The sequence below is a fragment of the Esox lucius genome, chromosome 15 (assembly GCF_011004845.1).
Source record: "Esox lucius isolate fEsoLuc1 chromosome 15, fEsoLuc1.pri, whole genome shotgun sequence".
Lineage (NCBI taxonomy): Eukaryota > Metazoa > Chordata > Actinopteri > Esociformes > Esocidae > Esox > Esox lucius.
In genome coordinates, this window is record NC_047583.1 from 35,051,742 (window position 1) to 35,074,495 (window position 22,754).

Below are 22,754 nucleotides of genomic sequence, written 5' to 3' on the forward strand. Positions count from 1 at the left end.
GATACCTTGCACAAGGAGGGCAAGACACAATAGGTCATAGCTAGAGGCTGGTGGTTCACAGAGCTCTGTGTCTAAGCACATTTATAGAGAGGCGAAGGGAAGGAAAAGATTTGGTAGAAAATGGTGTACAAGAAATGGGGATAACCGCACCTTGGAGATGATTGTGAAACAAACCCATTCAAAAATGTGGGGGAGATTCACAAAGAGTGGACTGCAGCTGGAGTCAGTGCTTCAAGAACCACCACGCACAGACTTATGCAAGACATGGGTTTCAGCTGTCGCATTCCTTGTGTCAAGCCACTCTTGAACAAGACACAGCGTCAGAAGCGCCTCGCCTGGGCTAAAGACAAAAAGGACTGAACTGCTGCTGAGTTATGTTCTCTGATGAAAGTACATTTTGCATTTCCTTTGGAAATCAAGGTCCCAGAGTCTGGAGGAAGAGAGGAGAGGCACAGAATCCATGTTGCTTGAAGTCCAGTGTAAAGTTTTCACAGTCAGTGATGGTTTGGGGTGACATGTCATCTGCTGGTGTTGGTCCACTGTGGTCCAAGGTCAACGCAGCCATCTACCAGGAAGTTTTAGAGCACTTCATGCTTCCTGCTGCTGACCAACTTTATGGAGATGCAGATTTCATTTTCCAACAGAACTTGGCACCTGCATACGGTGCCAAAGCTACCAGTACCTGGTTTAAGGACCATGGTATCCCTATTCTTAATTGGCCTCGCCTGACCTTAAACCTATAGAAAATCTATGTGGTGCTGTGAAGATGAAGATGCGATATGCCAGACCCAACAATTCAGCAATAGCTGAAGGCCACTATTAGAGCAACCTGGGCTCTCATAAAACCTGAGCAGTGCCACAGACTGATCGACTCCATGCCACGCCGCATTGCTGCAGAAACTCAGTTGGCCAACATTTCTAAAAATCCTTTTTTTGTATTGGTCTTAAGTAATATTCAAATTTTCAGAGATACCGAATTTGGAATTTATTAGTTGTCAGTTATAATCATCACAATTAAAAGTAATAAACATTTGAAATATATCAGTCTGTGTGTAATGAATGAATATAATATACAAGTTTCACTTTTTGAATGAAATTACTGAAATAAATCAACTTTTGAAGATATTCACATTTTATGACCAGTGCACCTGTATGTATAATTTGTGAAGAGAACATGAGTGAGCAGGCAATACAAAATATTGCAACAAAGATTTTTTCAAAAGTCTGCATATCCTTTGTTCTTAATACTGTGTATTTCCCCCTTAAGCATTAATGACGGTGTGCAGTCTTTTGTAATATAAATCTATGAGGCCGCAAATTCTTGCAGGTGGTATAGCTGCCCCACCGTCTTGGCAAAATGCCTCCAAGCTCATGCAAAGTCTTTGGTCGTCTTGCATGAACCACACGTTTGAGATCTCCCCAGAGTGGCTCGATGATATTAAGGTCATTAGACTGTGATGGCCACTCCAGAACCTTCACCTTTTTCTGCTGTATCCACTGGAGGGTCAACTTGGCCTCGTGCTTAGGGTCATTGTCATGCTGGAAAGTCCAAGAGCGTCCCATGAGCAGCTTTCGTGCAGAATAATGCAAATCATCTGCCAGTATTTTCTGATAACATGCTGCGTTCATCTTGCTTGTTGAATCTTTCACAAGATTCCCTGTGATTTTAGAGCTCACACACCCCCAAAATATCAGTGAGCCACCACCATGCTTCACAGTGCGGATGGTATTCTTTTCAATATAGGCCCTGTTGACCCCTTTCCAAACACTGCGCTTATGGTTGTGACCCTGAAGCTCTGTTTTGGTCTTCTCACTCCAAATTAGTGTGCCAGGCTTTTTTGTGGCATTGGCGCAGTAAAAGCTTCTTTCTGGCAACTCAACCATGCAGCTAAATTTTGTTCAAGTATTATCGTATTGTGCTCTTTGAAACAACCACACCGTCTTTTTCCAGAGCAGCCTTTATTTCTCCTGAGGTTATCTGTGGGGTTTTCTTCGTATCCTGAACAATTCTTCTGTCAGTTTTGGCTGAAATATTTCTTGGTCAACCTGACCTTGGCTTGGAATCAAGACATCCCCAAATGTTCCACTTCTTAACACTAGAACCGGCAGGCCTTTCTGACCCCCAGTATACACCAGAGCCGAACGCCGTTTGGCATCATTAGCATATGAATCGTCCCTATTAGCATGGACATTCTCTTTCGCCGCATCACCATCCAGCCAGAGCATCATTTCATCTATTGGGTCATCATCAAACTATATAGAGGTCTAAAAAATTATGAATTACAACATTTGTTTTAGATGGTTAATGAATTTGAGAAATACAAGAATGTGTGTGTGTTGAAGGTCTCATCATATGAAAAAATGACCAAAAAAGAATACATAGAAAAAGACGAGGTCTGAAATTAATAGGCTGTGAATGGTGCGTCTTTGCAGGTCTCTCCCAGGGGTTTATTGTGGGGCTATCGAGTTGATTCCAAACCCATTGTTTGTCTCCTAGATTATTGGCATATAGGATTAGACTATAGGTGACACGAGCAAGTTATCCAAAAACCGAAAGGAGTTATTAGAAAAAGACGAGGTCCAAAATGAATTGGCTGTGAATGTTTTTTCCTGGGGGTTGTAGTGAGGCTATCGATGATTTCAACACCAATGGATAGATCTAGTCTCCTAGATTACTGGCATATACAGTACCTCACATAAGTGAGTACACCCCTCACATTTTTGTAGTTTATCTTTTCAATTTCTGCCAGGGTATGCAAACCTTTGAGCACAACTGTATGCTGCCATCCAGATTACGTCTAGTTTATTGCTTTTTTCTGCAAGACAATGCCAAACTATATTCTGCACATACTACAACTAGATGGCTCCGTAGTAAAATAGTCTGTGTGCTAAACTGGCCTGCCTGCAATCCAGACCACCCATTGAAACCATTTTGCACATTATGAAACGCAACATATGACAAAGGAGACCCTTTGAGCAGCTGAAATCCTATATCTAGCAAGAATGGGTTAGGTACATTTCACTTTCAAAACTGCAGCACTGAAAGAGTATTGTATAAAGTTGAGATGCTGCAACACAGTGGTAAACATGCCCCTGTCCCAAATTTTCTGAAATATGTTGCTGGCATCAAATTCAAAATGGGCATGTATTTTTCCAAAAACAGTAACATATCTCAGTTTCAACATTTGATATGTTGTCTTTGTACTATTTTCAATTAAGTCTAGGGATAAATGATTTGCACATCATTGCATTCTGCATTTTACGCAGTGTCCCAACTTTTTTGGAAACAGAGTTGTATTTTTCCTAGGGGTTCATCAGCTCTCAACAATTCACCCTTGTAAGATTGAGTTACATTTGTCATCTCATTCATAACTCAGTGCAATTCTAGGTGTTCTTGCAGTTTCCTGGTATCCACCAGGCATGAATGATGAAAATGGGGAGCCAACAGATGACATTGTGCCTTCAATACTGGAAGTGGCACATAAATATGATGTAAAGGTGTGTATTTTGATTATGCAAAAAAGAAAGCTTAGGTCAAAACCCCAAATCTTATAATAAAGCCAAGAAAATATTTATATTTTGAGTCATTTAGCATATGTTTTTTTCCAAGAGTGACTTACAGGTAGTTCAATTAATCTTTAGATAGGTAGTGTTTTGGTTACCACATATTTTTCATTATAACTATAGCCACGATGGAGATTAATCGGCAATTTGATGCTGACTCATTTGCAAAAGATTTATTGCACAGACGAACCGTTCTAAACTAAATAAACCAAAATATGTAAGCAACTGATTTAAAAATTAACAAACAATTAAGTATACATATGAACCGGTGGCACATGGTCAAATGATTGTATGCTCTGCTAGCCTCTCCCACCGTGAGGCCTAGGCACCTGCTGCTTTTATGGACATGCCCTGCATGCAGGGGAAAGGCAAAATGCAGTGATGATGCACAAACTGAAGCGGGGCATGTGAAAAAAAAAAAATATGAGCAGAGAACAGTAATGTGTTGCAAAAGTCTTTCTTTATATCACTTTTTCTTTTAAACACCTCACCAAACTCTTGAGTGGCATAATGAACAGGGGCCTCGTATCAACTGTGTGTACGCACAGATCTGTGCGTAAACCACACAACAGTTTTGACGCAAAGTTTGGCATTAATCAACTTTAAACTTGACAGGAAAGTGTGCGTATCTCTGCGCAAATTTCAGCCCATGCATATACACATCCTAGTCGTTATATTGGAGAAATACCATGCTATTTAGGAAATGGTGGTAGAGGAATGTCTACTGAAACACATAGGAAAATTCTAATCAAAAGAAATAAGAATAGCCTACTGGAATGCGCAAACAGTTTCCTGCAACATCGTAGGCCTATAGGCTACGAATGTAGCAAGCATCAAAATCCGTTGGCCTGTATCTGATCCAAAAACTGTTAGGACTAATAGGTTGTACAACGTAGCCCTTTCAGTGGGCATTTCTATACAATTTGAAAACAAGATGAACAATAGGCCCATGTACATAAAGCAACCCATTCGAGATTGCATGTTTTACCATAAACTGCAATATGTTTTAAGATTAAATTAAGAATGCTTACTTTTACGACCTCGTAGAGGTCCTTTTTGTTTTTGAATTAGCTATTGCCTTATCACGCAAATTGGCTTACTGTTACTACAGAAATAACTTTTTTTTATTTCTCACAGAATTAAAATGAATAGAACAAAATAGGTGAACTTATTCACCACAAATCAAATACAACTGCCAGTAGGCCCACTCAAAATAAAAGTTATAGGCTAGAGATATGTAGCACTAAACAAAAAAAGCATTTCACTAAAATGGAACAATAATTTTAACACTAGATCCTAGGCGCACTTGACTTGAGCTGGGCTTGACCAGTTCACTTTGATTTTATGGCTTTATTGATGTCGATGTTTCTTGAATGTGAAGCTGAAATGTTATGACTAGCCTAATGGTAAATTATCAATTACTAAAACCCTCCCACGGCTGCATTTTGGTGTCCCTATCTAGGACTATTCCACTCAGTGGACTTATGAACAAGTGTAAGTTTAGTATGGCTCTGATTTATCAACAGAAGCATGTGTATGTGTTTCGTACACCAGTTTAATAAATCCCAATAATTTTATGCACAGATTATTTTTTTTATGTATGCTAGATTGATACATGAGGCCCCAGATCTTAATTTATTTTTTCATAATTATACACCATTCAAGCTTATGGATTTGTACAGTGAAACAAAGATTCAGGTACCATTACTCAAAATCTGATTTGTGATGACCAATGCCCTAGTGACTGAATACCTAAACCCGGACGGTAATAGTGTTCAGGAATTTCAGAACCCTTGGGAGAAAGCTGAATATTTGTGGATCACCGGTGACGTTTCTCTTTCTGTCCTATATCAGTGATACATGGGTTTGTAGTAATTTGGGAAGGTATGCAGGTTTGCAGAGGAATAAAGCCCTTGATTCCCCATAGCATGGAGGTACCTCCTTAGTTTAGGATGGCCTCCTCTAACTGAGAAGAAACACCAGTTTTAAAGCAGACCAGAAGATACATTATTACCCCCACAGGTGCTTTGGACTGTGATTGATTGCACGTTACTCACATGCTGGGTGGCCCTGGTGCTGGGATTTATGCCCATGATACATCTACGAGCCATAAACTGATGTGAGGCACCTTGGCTGCTCCAATGGGAACGCTTGAGGGCATGTTGGCCCACAAATGCAATTTCTACAGTGGTCACCACAAATTATATTTTAAAAAGGGTCAATTTATACAGTTAAGTTTGACATGACAGAGTTAGCTGAGAAACTGGAAATTCGGAGGGGGGATTGAATCGGGATCAAAATGTCAAATTAATTTCGGGAGAGGTACTACTATACTCCATAATCTCCATAATATCAGGATTTTTTTCTGTATAGCTTCAAAAGCAAATTATACCCTAGCCCTATTCACATTATTGGTGTGTCTTCCGTGGAAATGTGTTGTTAAAGTAGCTTTAAAGGAGCAGCTGTGTTGGTTTGGGATTGAAGAATTGTTTGCCTGGAAGTGGTAGAGGGTGATTTGGGATCAAACTATGGTTTCACCACAGTGAAGAGATCCCAGCTAAACACTAGCCATAGCCCCAGTGACTGGTTATTGCAGAGCATTCACAACTGGTGGTTTGCATAACTATGTTATGCAAAATGTTTACTGCTTCCCAAGCCTGAATCGCGCAGCTTAACTTCAAGCTGCACAGATCACTTGTTGATGCTACGTTAAGGTTTGTTTGTCAAAGGTTTGTTTGTCAAATGCACCAAACAACACAGCGTCATCCTGCACAATGAAATTCTTATGACATGGCACCCGACAACTACGTAGTGAGAGTTAAGACCTCATATGGATATCACTGAAGTTTGGTGGTGGCAGAATACTGCAGGAAGTGTAGGGAAATGGGCAAGATCCTCAGACTAAAGGGAAAAAAAAATCTTATGCTGTTGGATGTCAGAATTGGAATGCAAAAAAGATAGCCTTCATTTTAATATAGTGCCTTTGTCGAAGCCACCCTTTGAAGCGAAATGCAGACGTTTATGGTTGCAAGCCATTAAACAGACAGATTGGACTGATGAAATCATCCGGAATGCTAATCTCTACAGTGCTCATTTCATATCAGGCAAGGTTTTGTCCACTGTTTATCACACAGGCAAAATCAATGATGTAGTTATAATACTAACAACAATAAATTAGCAACAGCAGCAACCACAAAGCTGGCATTCTCAGTAGGCTATTTCACAATGTTAACAAACCAAATTGCTCATATTTATTTTTGCTCATAAGTATTTATGCAAGCACTTAATGAATGAATGGGATATATGGTAATATTATATCTGCGATATGACATTTACTTTTCAAAATAATTGGAGAAGGCCTCCAGATGACCCATATTCCTATATGTTACAATCACCTGTTTAGCTCTACCCACAAAATGGCACAGCCCCACCTGTTGTCAACAGAAAGAACTGCAACAACAACAAAAAATCTTGAAGATTACTTCCTATAATTTATTATCTATGAATACAGCATCTTCCTAAATTGCATATCTTTTGTGTTAGGATTTTATTTCATGTTCATTGGTTCTTCTGATTTGAGTTCGCAGTACTAGGCCATAGGCGTGAATGTGGGGTTAGCCCGTCTTTCACAATGCAATGTACATTGTACATGTGAAAATATTAATATGCATGCTCTGAATGTTAGTGTGATCAATGTAGATCACACAAATTTGATGCCAAGTGGGGCTGACAGCGGGTAGGCCAACTACAGCGTCTTTTCGTATTTCAGACCTGATTGGCTGTGTGTCTGGCTCCAACATTAGTCGGCAAGAAGAGCGAGGAGGGTAGATTTTCCTAGCTAGTTTGTTAGCTTCACAAACACAAGAACTTGAGAAAATGGATAAAGTGGATTTTATACTTGAGCACCGGTTTGAAACCCTTAATTCGGAGGAGAAACTTGAAGTAAAAGCGACTTGTTGCCCATCAGCAACGAGATATTTTCATCACTCAAACTGCTGGCAAAAGTAACCGCGGGTTTAATGTGGGGTGGTTTTTGAAGAAAAAGTGGCTAACAGTTAGCATATACAAAAGAAGGCACTTCTGCTTTCCATGTCTGCTGTTTGGTGGAGATGGTACTTTGTCAAGGACCGGTTACAATGATTTGAAACATCTTTCTGAGAGGATGGCAAAACATGAGAGCAGCGGGTGTCATCTGGACAATGCTGTGAAATTGGGCTTACTTGGAAGGGTACATTTTGCAGCCCAAGTTGACAGGACATACAGGCACTCCATTGAGCACCATAACAAACAGGTGGACTTTCTCAGTCAGATCATAACATGTATTAAACTGCATGGAAAATGTGAAACCGCACTGCGGGGGCACAATTAATCAATGGACTCCTTGAATCCTGGCGTATTCAGATGCATTTTCGAGACTTTGTGAAGGTGATTCGAGACTTCAGAGGCACTATGATGCTCAGTCCATATTCAAAGGGACATCCAGCACTGTACAAAACAACTTTTAGACTGTATGTATGAAATGTACAGGGAGGAGATAGCCAAGCAAGTGGACGAGACATAATTTGTTGCAATACAGGCAGATGAGACAACTGATAACTCCAGTGAATCACAAATAGTTGTTTTGTTGCGATACATGTTCCCTGACAATACAGTGACAGAGAGTTTTTGGAGTTGGTGGAAGTCAAAGATGAAACTGGACTCGGCCTCTCTAATAACAACAAGGGTGTGCTGGAACCACTGAAGCTGGGAGAAAAGCTGATTGATCAGACTTATGATAGTGTGCGGATGTAATGAGTGGAAACGTCAGAGTGGTAAAGACGCTTATGAACCCACCCACACCAGCTGAACCTGAACTTGCAGCAACTTTGTTCAGCAAGGATGAGCATCATGAAGGTGTTTTTTTGCAGATTGAACTGCTTTTGCCACCTTTTTCTCTGGCGCTCCAAAACGTGTTGTGGCACTTGCTGAGGCAACACAGAGACCTGTTCCAAGGCCACCCGCTGTACGATGTATGGAGGACATATGCACATAACCAGGATGGGATGAGGCCACCATAAGTGAGGCATACAGGGTCTGTACTCCCTGACCTTCTCAGGGTCAGTGCAGAGGAGGTGTGGTTGCTCATTCACCACCTGGGGTCTGCCCGTCAGAAAGTCCAGAATCCAATTGCAGAGGGATGTGTTAAGTCCCAGGTTCTTGAGCTTAAGAACAAGCTTGGCTGGCACAATAGTGTTGAATGCAGAGCTGTAGTCCAAAAACAATATCCTGACGTATGTGTTGCCTTTTTCCAGGAGGGAGAGGGTGGTGTGTGTCGTCAGGGCGATGGCATCGCCCGTAGATCTATTGGGGCGGTATGCAAATTCAAAAGGGTCCAAGGTGTCATGAAGAATGGAGCAGATGTGAGTTCTGCCCAGCCGCTTGAAGCACTTCATGATGGTGGAGTTCATTGCTACAGGGCGGTAGTTGTTCAGCCAGGTGATGGAAGATTACTTCAGTACATGGACGATAGTGGTCTGTTTGAAGCAGTGGGGAACTACAGACAGAGACAGGGAGAGGTTGAATATGGAAGTGAAAACCTAATTGGTCAGCACACCCTCTAATACTTTGTTGAAACACCTTTTGATTTTATTAAAGCACTCTGTCTTTTAGGGTAGGAGTCTATTAGCCTTACAATAACCTGGTTGCATAAGTGTGCACACCTGGAATGCCATCTGGCCCTGGTCAATTCCTGGTAAAAAAAATAAATGTAACTCTCCTCATGCCTACATTAACACTTAAACCAACGTGAAACGTTGGACGGAAAACTGGCCTCCAGTATAACCTCTAACCTCCCACTTTTTTCGTCTTAATATTTTGTCGACACGGGGCCGAAATGACGGTCTTCCCGTTCGACAAATTCAAGGCGGGGGGTCAGTGGGACCCACGAGATACGATTTTTGTTTGAGAAAGTGACAAAAAACACAGTTCTGAAACATTCCACCAGGTGGCAAGCGACCATACTAGCCTAATGCCGGAATACCAGGCAAATGTACACGGGTCCCGTCTTCGCCAAAATCCATGAGCTCTGGGGCGACCGCCCCTACTCTTTGGGGAGAATAGAAAATGTTCCCTGTCGAGAGGCAATGTGATGGTCTAGCAATGTAATACACTGCCTCTGGCAATGTAATACACTGAACACTGGCGATATAATAAACTGGCAATGAAATACACAGCAACATTGAACAATTGTGCAGTATTTCCTACCCATTCATATACATTGCTCATGTACATGAGCGACCTTACCACATTCGTGTACATCCCCAATGTACACTCACCTAAAGGATTATTAGGAACACCTGTTCAATTTCTCATTAATGCAATTATCTAATCAACCAGTCACATGGCAGTTGCTTCAATGCATTTAGGGGTGTGGTCCTGGTCAAGACAATCTCGTGAACTCCAAACCGAATGTCAGAATGGGAAAGTAAGGTGATTTAAGCAATTTTGAGCGTGGCATGGTTGTTGGTGCCAGACGGGCCGGTCTGAGTATTTCACAATCTGCTCAGTTACTTGGATTTTCACGCACAACCATTTCTAGGGTTTACAAAGAATGGTGTGAAAATGGAAAAACATCCAGTATGTGGCAGTCCTGGGGCAAAAATGCCTTGTTGATGCTAGAGGTCAGAGGAGAATGGGCCGACTTCAAGCTGATAGAAAACCAACTTTGACTGAAATAACCACTCGTTACAACCGAGGTATGCAGTAAAGCATTTGTGAAGCCACAAAACGCACAACCTTGAGGCGGATGGGCTACAACAGCAGAAGACCCCACCGGGTACCACTCATCTCCGCTACAAATAGGAAAAAGAGGCTACAATTTGCACGAGCTCACCAAAATTGGACAGTTGAAGACTGGAAGAATGTTGCCTGGTCTGATGAGTCTCGATTTCTGTTGAGACATTCAGATGGTAGAGTCAGAATTTGGCGTAAACAGAATGAGAACATGGATCCATCATGCCTTGTTACGACTGTGCAGCCTGGTGGTGGTGGTGTAATGGTGTGGGGGATGTTTTCTTGGCACACTTTAGGCCCCTTAGTGCCAATTGGGCATCGTTTAAATGCCACGGCCTGTTTCGGACCATGTCCATCCCTTTATGACCACCATGTATCCATCCTCTGATGGCTACTTCCAGCAGGATAATGCACCATGTCACAAAGCTCGAATCATTTCAAATTGGTTTCTTGAACATGACAATGAGTTCACTGTACGGAAATGGCCCCCACAGTCACCAGATCTCAACCCAATAGAGCATCTTTGGGATGTGGTGGAACAGGAGCTTCGTGCCCTGGATGTGCATCCCACAAATCTCTATCAACTGCAAGATGCTATCCTATCAATATGGGCCAACATTTCTAAAGAATGCTTTCAGCATCTTGTTGAATCAATGCCACGTAGAATTAAGGCAGTTCTGAAGGCGAAAGGGGGTCAAACACATTATTATCAATCAAATTTATTTATAAAGCCCTTTTTACAACAGCAGTTGTCACAAAGTGCTTTACAGAGACACCCAGCCTTAAACCCCAAGGAGCAAACAACAGTAGTGTTGAATTTCAGTGGCTAGGAAGGTCGAATTTTAGGAAGAAACCAAGAGAGGACCCAGGCTCAGAGGGGTGACCAGTCCTCTTCTGGCTGTGCCGGGTGAGATATTAAGAGTCCAATTGGAATAATAAATACATTTCTCTGGGCTAAATCCAGAGTCTATTTGATTTTAGACTAGGTCAGAAGTATGACCAGGTGGACAAGGACAGGGACATCAACGGGCCCCCCAAACCAGGTAATCCGCAGGTGTGGACCAGGACCTCATCTCCTCCTAAAATGTAAAACTGGAGGAGACTGAGAAAAGTTAGTAGTGCATTTCTCATATCCCCCAGCACAATAATATAGCAGCGTAACACCTTAGAACTGAGACGGGGGGGTCCGGTGACACTGTGGCCCTACCTGGGGGAGGCCCCGGACAGGGCCCAACAGGCAGGAAATCAATCCACCCACATTGCCAGGCATCAACCAAAGGGACACCCACCAACCGCAACCCCCTGAGTATGGTGTTCCTAATAATCCTTTAGGTGAGTGTATATGAATGGGTAGGAAATTCAGCCCAATTGTACAAAAGGAGAAGAACTCTTAAAGCCTACATCAAGAAGACCCTTCAATAGTCCTTAAAATTAAGCATTAAGACTTTTCTAACTTGTAAATATAGACAGAATTTCCTACTTTTTCATAAACATTGCAATTGGATGGTGTACAGTTGAAGTGTATTACATTGTAGGAAACACTGCCCAATTGTTCAGAAGATGGTGAGTTTAATAATTCAAGCATACGTCAAGAGGCCCATAGCAATGTGCATGAATAGGTCAAGAGGCACATAGCAATGTGTATGAATAGGTAGGAAATACTGCCCAATTGTACAAAATGATTAGACCTCTTAGAAACATAGGAGTTGGAATTTTCAAGCGTACATCAAGAGGCCCTATCAATAGGCTTTTAAATTAAGCATTTTAAGCCTTTTATAAGTTGGACAATTGGGTGGTATTTCTTACCCATTCATTTAGATTGCAAATGGCACAAGTCTAGTGAGGTGACTCATGTAGATTATCAATGTACAGTGGATATATGTATACACAACCCTGTTAAAATGCCAGGTTTTTGTGGTGTAAAAGAATGAGACAAAGATAAATCATGTCAGAACTTTTTCCACTTTTAATGTGACCTATAATATGAACAATTCAACTGAAAAACAAATTGAAAGCTTCGAGGGGGAAAATTTAAAAAACTCACAATAACCTAGTTGCATAAGTGTGCAAACCCTTGAACTAATAATTTGTGGAAGCACATTTTGATTTTATTAAAGCACTCTGTCTTTTTGGGTAGGAGTCTAATAGCCTTACAATAACCTGGTTGCATAAGTGTGCATACCCTCTTATAACTGGGGATGTGGCTGTGTTCAGAATTAACCAATCACATTCAAACTCATGTTAAATAGAAGTCGTTTCACACATACCATCATTTAAAGTGACTCTGATTAATCACAAGTAAAGTTCAGCTGTTCTAGCAGTATTTTTCTGAAATGTTCTTAGTTGCATCTCAGAGCAAAAGCCATGGTCCGCAGAGAGCTTCCAAAGCATCAGAGGGTTCTTACTGTTGAAAGATATCAGTCAGGAGAAGGGTACAAAATAATTTCCAAAGCATTTGTTATACAATGGAACCCAGTGAAGACAGTCATCATCAAGTGGAGAAAATATGTCACAACAGAGACATCACCAAGAACTGGATGTCCGTCCGAAATTTATGAAAAGACAAGAGGAAAACTGGTCAAGGAGGCTTCCAAGATGCCTACAGTAACATTAAAGGAATTGCAGGAATTTCTGGCAAGTACTGGCTGTGTGCTACATGTGACAACAATCTCCCATATTCTTCATATGAATGGGGTAGGGTGGCAAGACGGAATACTTTTCTTACAAAGAAAAACATCCAAGCCTGGCTGAAGTTTGCAAAAACAAACATCAAGTCTCCCCAAAGCACGTGGGAAAATGTGTTATGGTCTGATGAAACCAAGGTTTAACTTTTTGGCCATAATTCCATAAGGTATGTTTGGCACAAAAACAACACTGCACATCACCCAAAGAACACCATACCCACATTGAAGCCTGGTGGTGGCAGCATCATGCTTTGAGCCTTAGTCAGGGTGGAGGGAATTATGAACAGTTCTAAATACCAGGCAATTTTGGCCAAACTAAGTTGAGACTAAACAAACATCATGACTCAATTTACCTCCTAAAGTCTAGGGAATTTTCTCAACTTAGATGTATGTCTATGTTATTCAAAATAGTGGCGGTCAGCCAAAAGCGCTACTTTCATGCATATGTCATGCAACGACATCAAGATTGTTCTAGCAATTAACAATGTTGGATGACTTTAGGTCTCCACCCTTACTACAGTTGGTTTCAAAATCATAAATTTCAACATTAAAGCTATTGAGAGAAAAATGTATTTAGCTTTCACTTAATGTTTGATTATCCCAAAACTGAATATGCTTGTGTTGGTAACATTTACCATAGATGAGACCAGTCTGAACACTCAAATTCAACCCTTAGTAATAGGTTACTTTGATTTAATGGTAAAGGTTCTGGATCTGCCCCCCTTCCTGAAGCTCTGAGCTCCACACATTTACAGTGAGCCATTAAAAAGGCCAAATGTTTGTTTATGGTCCTCAGACTAACCTATCAATTTAACCGACAATAATAGTTAACTGAAGATTTAGATTTGGTGTCCAACCCATCTTATATTTTTGCAGTTTAAAAAAAAAATTCCTTATCATTATCTACACAACAATTCAACATTAGGGTGGAGATTAAGAAAACTCTTAAGAATGTCAATGTAGACAGAAAACAGATGTATGACGTCACTAAAATCAAGGTACAATAAGTAATCCAAAGGAAACTCAGTGTAGGCCTTAAACACTGTTACATCAATCTAACCCATTTGTCAGTTCACCAGGCTAGAATTTACCAGGCTAGAATTAACGAGCATCAGTCCTAGGTCTGAAAATGCAAGTATTATCCCAGGTATCATTGTAAATACAAAACAAAGTGAAACTACATTAATCAACCAAACCCAATTGAACATTTAAAAAAGGACGTCTAATATTATGGGTTTATTTATTCGGGGAAATAAACAGGCTTTGGCTATTTCGCCCTCGGTTGCAGGCCGTGATTATATTGTATGCAAATCCAGTCAACATGGGAAACAGCGTTTTCCTCAACTTGAAAGACCAATGCCATGTTCTGCATTCTACTCCATACATAGAGAGAGACATCACAATATTTTAACCCCTCATAACAAAACCACAAGATCATATTTTACCAAATTAGAGAAGCAGCATTGTACTAATTTCCAATATATCCCTCAAATTAAATTTAGGACATTCATTTCGTATACAATCTTAAATTAGTAGGCGAACACCTCCACGTGTGCCAGCCACCAGCACAACACTAGAAGGCAAATTTCAATTTCGCAGATTCGGCACTAAGGCAAAAGCCGAAAAAGTGGGCCCTGCAAAATTGAATCACAACAACAACGCAATGAATGGGTTCACCCGAGTGCACACCCAACAAAGCAAAACCTGGCAAAGGCAACACTTACAGGCTAACAACAATCTCGAACAAATACACAAATATCCCAGCAAGGAACACACAATGTAGCCAATCGGAACTCTCGTGCACAGGGAATACCAAAAAGGACAAATGCATTTACTAGGTCAACCATAACCAGATATGGACAAATGACCCTGACTCGGGCCCCAATCTCATACAGAACAAACACAATTGGCGCGCACGCATATACAACTTAATTAGTACAACTACTAATTTAAACCACAAGCTGACCGACAACTTTGGCATTTTACAGGAGCAATCCCTGCTCCATCCTACAGTCTCCGAAATTGGTGGACATAGAGCTTGACAAAAACCTGCGAGGTCCTCCGGGCACAGCATTTGGCTTTCCCCACCACATAGATGCGCAACAGATATAGCCCCTAAGCCATCAGTGCCCTTTCTACGTGGTTGGAAATCAACCCGAGGCCTGCTCACCGTTACCCTACAGGACCGAATCAACCCTACCTTTAAAACAGGTAGCACGGGGAGACATAGGGGCACAATTCCCCTACTGTTGAAAAACAAACGAGACAACCTTCTCGCATTTCACACAGACATTTGCACAGAAACCAATTCCACCAACAGAGAGCTGCTTAAAATCCTACACGGATCGCCCCTCAATAGTTTTTTTTTAGTGTCCTACATCCAAAGGAAGTCGTGTGCTTCCTAAGCTGTTTCTCTCAATGGAATACATTGGGTGACCTATTGTGACCTAGGTCACTCAGAGACGAGCTGTTTTCGATTGGAGCTCTAACTCTGCTCTTCATCTACTTTACTTCTTGTCTACACCACCGCTACACCTCTATCGCTGCTCTACATCCTTTCTACCACTGCTTCATATTTATTTTACCACTGCTCTTCATCTCTACTGCTGCTCTATAGCTCCTCTACCGCTGCTCTATATCTCCTTTAACCCTATAGAAATCCTCTATCACTTCAAACCTCTAACACTTCAACCTCTACCGGTCCTTTACCGCTTCATTACTCTGCAGCTCCTTTATGCTGTCTCTTTGCCTCCTCTATCACTTCTTCCCTCCAAACCTCCTCAATCTCTCCACACCTCCTCTATCACTCCACGCCTCAAAACGTCCTCTACCCCCCCGCACCTCCTTTATCACTCCACGGCTCCGCGCCTCTTCCATCATACCGCGTCTCCTGTGTTAATCCGCACCTCCTCTATCCCTCTGTGCCTCCCATTTCTCTTTTACCTCCATGTGCCTCCTCTATCAGTCCTCGCCTCTGTGCCTCTTCCCTCACTCCATTCGTCCTCCATCATTCGGCGTCTCCTCTTTGACTCCGCTCCTCCTATATGACTCTGCACCTCCTCTCTCTCCACACCACCTCTATGACCCTGCACTTCCTATATCACTCCACACCTCCTCCATCATTCTGCGCCTCCTCTGACCATGCGCCTCCTCCATCATTCTGCACCTCCTCTATGACTGTGCGCCTCCAATATCACTCCACACCTCCTCCTTCATTCCACACTTCCTCTATAACTCTGCACCTCCTCTATAACTCTGCACATCCTCTACCACTCTGCACCTCCTCTACCACTCTCCATGCTTCCTTCATCATTCAGCACCTCCTTTTATGACCGTGCGCCTCCTCTATCTCTTCACACCTTCTTCACCCTCAACCAGATTTGGCCATTGGGGGACCATTCACATTGCATTTGGTTTGGACCGAAGTGTGTGGGTAATCCCTTTGGTCATACAATTGGGCAGTAAAACATGTACATTTGCCTTGTAAACGCCAAAATTCTGACTCCGGGGGTTTGAACCGAAGAGTATGGGTGATACTATTAGGTGTACAGTTTAGCAGTAAAACTGTACATGTGCAATGTAAACCACAGCCACCACCTGCCCAGGACTTGATGCCTGACTGTGGAAAACCTCTGACTTGCCTCCCACTGAAGAGCATTTGAGCTCAGGGAGCCCCTTAAGCATTTTTTGTGAATTGCATCTCGTACAGGCAGGAAGCCTGTACGAGAAGCCAGTAATACTGGGCATTTGGCGACAAAATGTCCAGTGTAATCCTTTGTGTGAGTATTGCGTCTATGTACAATGTCGGCCCATTCATTTTTGTCCAAAAAACGAGTGCTTTACCTCCCCGTGGTTAGGGACAGATCCTCAGCTGTCCTGGTCCTCATTATGCCTCACTGAAGGAATTGTTGGTCGCCTCAAACCACGCATAGAAGGTGTTGAGCTTGTCAGGGAGCGAGGCGGCAGGACAAGCATCATTGCTATTTCTCACTTTGTATTCTGTGATGTCGCTGTCCTCCCCATGTGCATCTGGGGTCAGATCTGTGGTAGTTAGACTCCAACTTACTCGCCTGCGGGGGTATATAGACTGCTGTGATAATAGCTGAGCTGAATTCCCATGCAAGGCAGAAGGACCATAACTTCACAGACAGTAGCTCCAGGTCTGGTGAACAGTGTGATGATAGCACTGAAACATCCGTTCCCCAGCGAGAGTTAATAACGCAGACCCCTCTGCCCTTACTTTTACCTGATTCCGATGTTCTGTTGTTGCCGGTAGATAGAAATGCCAGCAGGGGTAACGCACCATAGGATCCAGCCAAGTTCCCACGAACACTAGCACACAACAGTTTGCAATGTCTCATTGAAAGTTAATCTGTGTGTGTAATTTGTCCATTTTATTGTCCAGGGATTGAATATTTGCAAGTAGAATGCTCGGTAATGGTGGATTGCAGTATCGTCCGAAATCTGCATAGGACACTGGCATGTTTGCCCCTCTTCTTTCTCTTCCATTTGGGTATTGGTAAACAGATTGGCAGCAGAACAAAATAATTGCAGCAATCGCTCCAGTGCGTAGTGTAAAAGTCTGTGTTCAATGATGAACGAATATCCAAAAGTGCTTATCGATCATACTGTATGAGCAGCATGAACAAATGTAAGCAAAAAACTACGTAGTGAATGCGGAGCCCTAGTCAGTGCAACCTTTCTCTATGGCACACCGAAAGCTATATTGAAAATGGATGGGAGCGCCGCTTCCACAGTGCATTGCCGCAGCAGTTTTGGCTATGCACATTATGGGACTCTCAGCTGTGTAGTTACAATCATACAATAGTAACTACATACAAGCACACATGTGGCTCCTACACCTAGGTGGGTGTGACAAGCACACAGTACTGCAAATCCTATGCTTGTGTCCAACTTACCATTCATTTTTGTTTCCTACCCAGGTTGCTTTTCACATTGAACCATATAAAGGAAGAGATGAAACAAGTATGTTAAACAATGTCAAGTACATCATAGAGCAGTAAGTAATACATCATTACTCACACATTTGTTATTGGTTTTTTGCCTTTTCATTATCATTGCATTTCCACTTCTATTTGTACATAGTTTTTACTTGAGCTTAACTAATTTATCCACAATACCATTTGATGGCAATATTTCTTTAGTTTAAAAGGATTGGTATATGATTGAACTGTCTAAAGCTTAACTCAAGGAGATCATCTACACTCACCTAAAGGATTATTAGGAACACGGTACTAATACTGTGTTTGACCCCCTTTCGCCTTCAGAACTGCCTTAATTCTATGTGGCATTGATTCAACAAGGTGCTGAAAGCATTCTTTAGAAATGTTGGCCCATATTGATAGGATAACATCTTGCAGTTGATGGAGATGTGTGGGATGCACATCCAGGGCCCGAAGCTCCCGTTCCACCACATCCCAAAGATGCTCTATTGGGTTGAGATCTGGTGACTGTGGGGGCCATTTCAGTACAGTGAACTCATTGTCATGTTCAAGAAACCAATTTGAAATGATTTGAGCTTTGTGACATGGTGCATTATCCTGCTGGAAGTAGCCATCAAAGGATGGGTACATGGTGGTCATAAAGGGATGGACATGGTCAGAAACAATGCTCAGGTAGGCCGTGGCATTTAAATGATGCCCAATTGGCACTAAGGGGACTAAAGTGTGCCAAGAAAACATCCCCCACACCACCACCACCAGTCTGCACAGTGGTAACAAGGCATGATGGATCCATGTTCTCATTCTGTTTACGCCAAATTCTGACTCTACCATCTGAATGTCTCAACAGAAATCGAGACTCATCAGACCAGGCAACATTCTTCCACTCTTCAACTGTCCAATTTTGGTGAGCTCGTGCAAATTGTAGCCTCTTTTTCCTATTTGTAGTGGAGATGAGTGGTACCTGGTGGGGTCTTCTGCTGTTGTAGCCCATCCGCCTCAAGGTTGTGCGTGTTGTGGCTTCACAAATGCTTTGCTGCATACCTAGGTTGTAACGAGTGGTTATTTCAGTCAAAGTTTGAGTGGTACCTGGTGGGGTCTTCTGCTGTTGTAGCCCATCCGCCTCAAGGTTGTGCGTGTTGTGGCTTCACAAATGCTTTGCTGCATACCTCGGTTGTAACGAGTGGTTATTTCAGTCAAAGTTGCTCTTCTATCAGCTTGAATCAGTCGGCCCATTCTCCTCTGACCTCTAGGATCAACAAGGCATTTTTGCCCCAGGACTGCCGCATACTGGATGTTTTTCCCTTTTCACACCATTCTTTGTAAACCCTAGAAATGGTTGTGCGTGAAAATCCCAGTAACTGAGTCAGATTGTGAAATACTCAGACCGGCCCGTCTGGCACCAACAACCATGCCACGCTCAAAATTGCTTAAATCACTTTTCTTTCCCATTCTGACATTCAGTTTGGAGTTCACGAGATTGTCTTGATCAGGAACACACCCCTAAATGCATTGAAGCAACTGCCATGTGATTTGTTGATTAGTTAATTGCATTAATGAGAAATTGAAAAGGTATTCCTAATAATCCTTTAGGTGAGTGTATATCTTTGGAAAAAGCGACTTGAACTGTAATAACATTTTTCTATTTAAAGATATGGTGAGCACCCTGCATTCTACAGACATACAACAAACACTGGCAAGTTTCTTCCAGTTTTTTACGTGTACGATTCCTATCTACTCAAGTCGGAACAGTGGGCAAAACTCCTGAAACACACCGAAGGCAGTAGTGTTAGAGATACTCCCTATGATGGCATCTTCATAGCCCTTCTTGTTGAAGAGAAACACAAAAGAGATATCATCACTGGAGGTTTCGACGGAGTCTACACCTACTTTGCTACAAATGGGTTTTCATATGGCTCCACCCACCGCAAATGGAAGTCCATTAAAACATTCTGTGAAGACAACAACCTCTTGTTCATTCCAAGTGTGGGGCCAGGTTATGTTGACACCAGTATTAGGCCTTGGAATTTTAAGAATACACGGAACCGCAATAATGGGAGATACTATGAAATGGCATTTAGGTCGGCCTTAGAAGCAGATGCAGATATTGTGTCTATAACATCATTTAATGAATGGCATGAGGGAACCCAGATTGAGATGGCCATTCCAAAAACAAGCCAGACTGTGTACCTGGACTACTTACCCCACAAGCCTGTTGTTTATTTAGAGATAACTCGCAAATGGGCGACAGTATTTAGCCGTGAAAGGAAGAGATGGCCAGAATGAGCCAAAAGAAAAATGCCTAAGTACTTTGCACATACTGCATGATATTGTGGAGTTTACAGTGTGACCGAATAATTTACTTTTTAATCCTGTGTAGTAACATTAAAATTGTTTAACAGAATAATAAATAAAAAAGTTGCTTTATGGTGTTGTGTAAAGAATTATAGTTGTGTGGTATGGTTTCTGCTTCATATTACAATAGATTTCATCCCATATTATATTATTATCTAAAGTCCCCTCCAGAATTACGTTTAACATGACATTGGTATTCATGAGAGTAGAATCTCGTCTGACAAGACTTACAGAAGATTGTTGTCATGGAGGTAACGTCTTATTGTAGTTTTGAGCCTGGAGAATTGTATACCTCTCTAACCATCCTAGTCATAGTGCACTAGGGCAAAATAGATGTGGGTCCTTTTCCAGGCAGGTTTTTCAACTTCGTTAGTTAATTTAAGGGGCATTTCACCCTACGGGACTCTTATGTGGTTTTTCTCATGTTTGAGAGATTTCAAGGTCACTGTCTTGTTTCACACTTACAACCCCATTTCCAAAAAAGTTGGGATGCTGCGTAAAATATAAATAAAAACAGAATGCAAAGATGTGCTAATCATTTAAATCCTATATATTATAAAAGAAAATGGTACAAAGACAATATTTTAAATGTTGAAACTGAGATGTTGTTTCTTAAAAAATGTTCAGTGGGGAGAACAAGTATTTGATACACTGCCGATTTGAGCATGTAGTAGTCTGTAATTTTTATCATAGGCAGTCTTCAACTGTGAGTGACGGAATCAAAAAAATCCAGAAAATCACATTGTATGATTTTTAAGTAATTAATTTGCATTTTATTGCATGATGTAAGTATTTGATACATCAGAAAAGCAGAACTTAACATTTGGTACAGAAAACTTTGTTTGCCATTACAGAGATCATACGTTTGCTATAGTTCTTGACCAGGTTTGCACACACTGCAGCAGGGATTTTGGCCCACTCCTCCATACAGACCTTCTCCAGATCCTGAAGGATCTTGTGATACATGGCCCCATCCATCCTCCCATCAATACGGTGCAGTCGTCCTGTCCCCTTTGCAGAAAAGCATCCCCAAAGAATGATGTTTCCACCTCCATGCTTCACGGTTGGGATGGTGTTCTTGGGGTTGTACTCATCCTTCTTCCTCCAAACACTGCGAGTGGAGTTTAGACCAAAAAGCTCTATTTTCGTCTCATCAAACCACATGACCTGCTCCCATTCCTCCTCTGGATCATCCAAATGGTCACTGGCAAACTTCAGACGGGCCTGGACATGCGCTGGCTTGAGCAGGGGGACCTTGCGTGCGCTGCAGGATTTTAATCCATGACTGCGTAGTGTGTTACTAATGGTTTTCTTTGAGACTGTGGTCCCAGCTCTCTTCAGGTCATTGACCAGGTCCTGCTGTGTAGTTCTGGGCTGATCCCTCACCTTCCTTATGATCATTGATGCCCAACAAGGTGAGATCTTGCATGGAGCCCCAGACCGAGGGAGATTGACCGTCATCTTGAACTGTTTCCATTTTCTAATAATTGCGCCAACAGCTGTTGCCTTCTCAACAAGCTACTTGCCTATTGTCCTGTAGCCCATCCCAGCCTTGTGCAGGTCTACAATTTTATCCCTGATGTCCTTACACAGCTCTCTGGCCTATGATAAAAATTACAGACCTCTGCATGCTTTGTAATTAGGAAAACCTGCAAAATTGGCAGTGTATCAAATATTTGTTCTCCCCACTGTATGCCCACTTTGATGACAGAAAAATGTTTTTAGAAAGTTGTTAGAGAGGCAACAAATGACTGGAAAAATTATGTAAGGCAAAAGAAACTGGTGGAATAACACACCAATTTGCAACAGGTCAGTAACATAATTGGGTATTAAAAGATAATTCCAGAGAGGATGGGTCTGTCAGAAGCAAGGATGGGGAGGGGTTCACCACTCTGTGAAAGACTAAGGGTAAATAATGCAACAATTTAGGAATAAAGTTTCTCAACATAAAATTGTAAAGAGTTTGGGGATTTGATCATCTACGGTACATAATGTCATTAAAATATAGAGAAAATGTAGAGCAATCTCTACGGAAGTCGGAAGGTTTTCGGATGGCCTTGATCTTCAGGCCCTCAGGTGGCACTGCATTAAAAACCGACATGATTCTGTAGTGGAAATCACTGCATGGGCTCAGGAACACTTCCAAAAACCATTGTCTGTGAACACAGTACTTCGCTGCATCCACAAATGCAGGTTAAAAGTCTACCATGCAAAGAACCATACCATGTATCTGCGAGCAGCGTTTCATGGGGCCAAGAGGGGCACAGGAAGCATCTCACTACATGCTCTCACTAGATTATTAGTTTTTTCTATTTAAAAATGCCCATTGCTGCTAGTAGTCAGGAAGCCCAGTCAAAGAAGAGGAAATCAAAACCAAACAATTGAAACCAGAAAAGAAACCAGGTAACCCTAGTTCAGC

At 41.9% G+C, this 22,754-nt stretch overlaps 1 protein-coding gene across 8 annotated transcripts in view; it reads left to right on the forward strand.

Moving 5' to 3' along the window:
- manea (mannosidase, endo-alpha) overlaps nt 1-20,407 on the forward strand; it is a 32,878-nt gene extending 12,471 nt beyond the window's left edge. For 7 of the 8 annotated variants that reach the window (XM_020044541.3, XM_020044545.3, XM_010906159.5 and 4 more), the window contains 3 exons: nt 3,389-3,498; nt 17,963-18,039; nt 19,633-20,407. In XM_020044541.3, coding sequence (XP_019900100.2) covers nt 3,389-3,498; nt 17,963-18,039; nt 19,633-20,266 — 821 coding nt within the window. In that variant the 3' untranslated portion in view covers nt 20,267-20,407. Of the gene's footprint in view, nt 1-3,377; nt 3,499-17,962; nt 18,040-19,632 lie in introns of all 8 variants that reach the window. The other variant, XM_010906164.5, reaches the window with a different exon arrangement.
- The last annotated feature ends 2,347 nt before the right edge of the window (nt 20,408-22,754 follow it).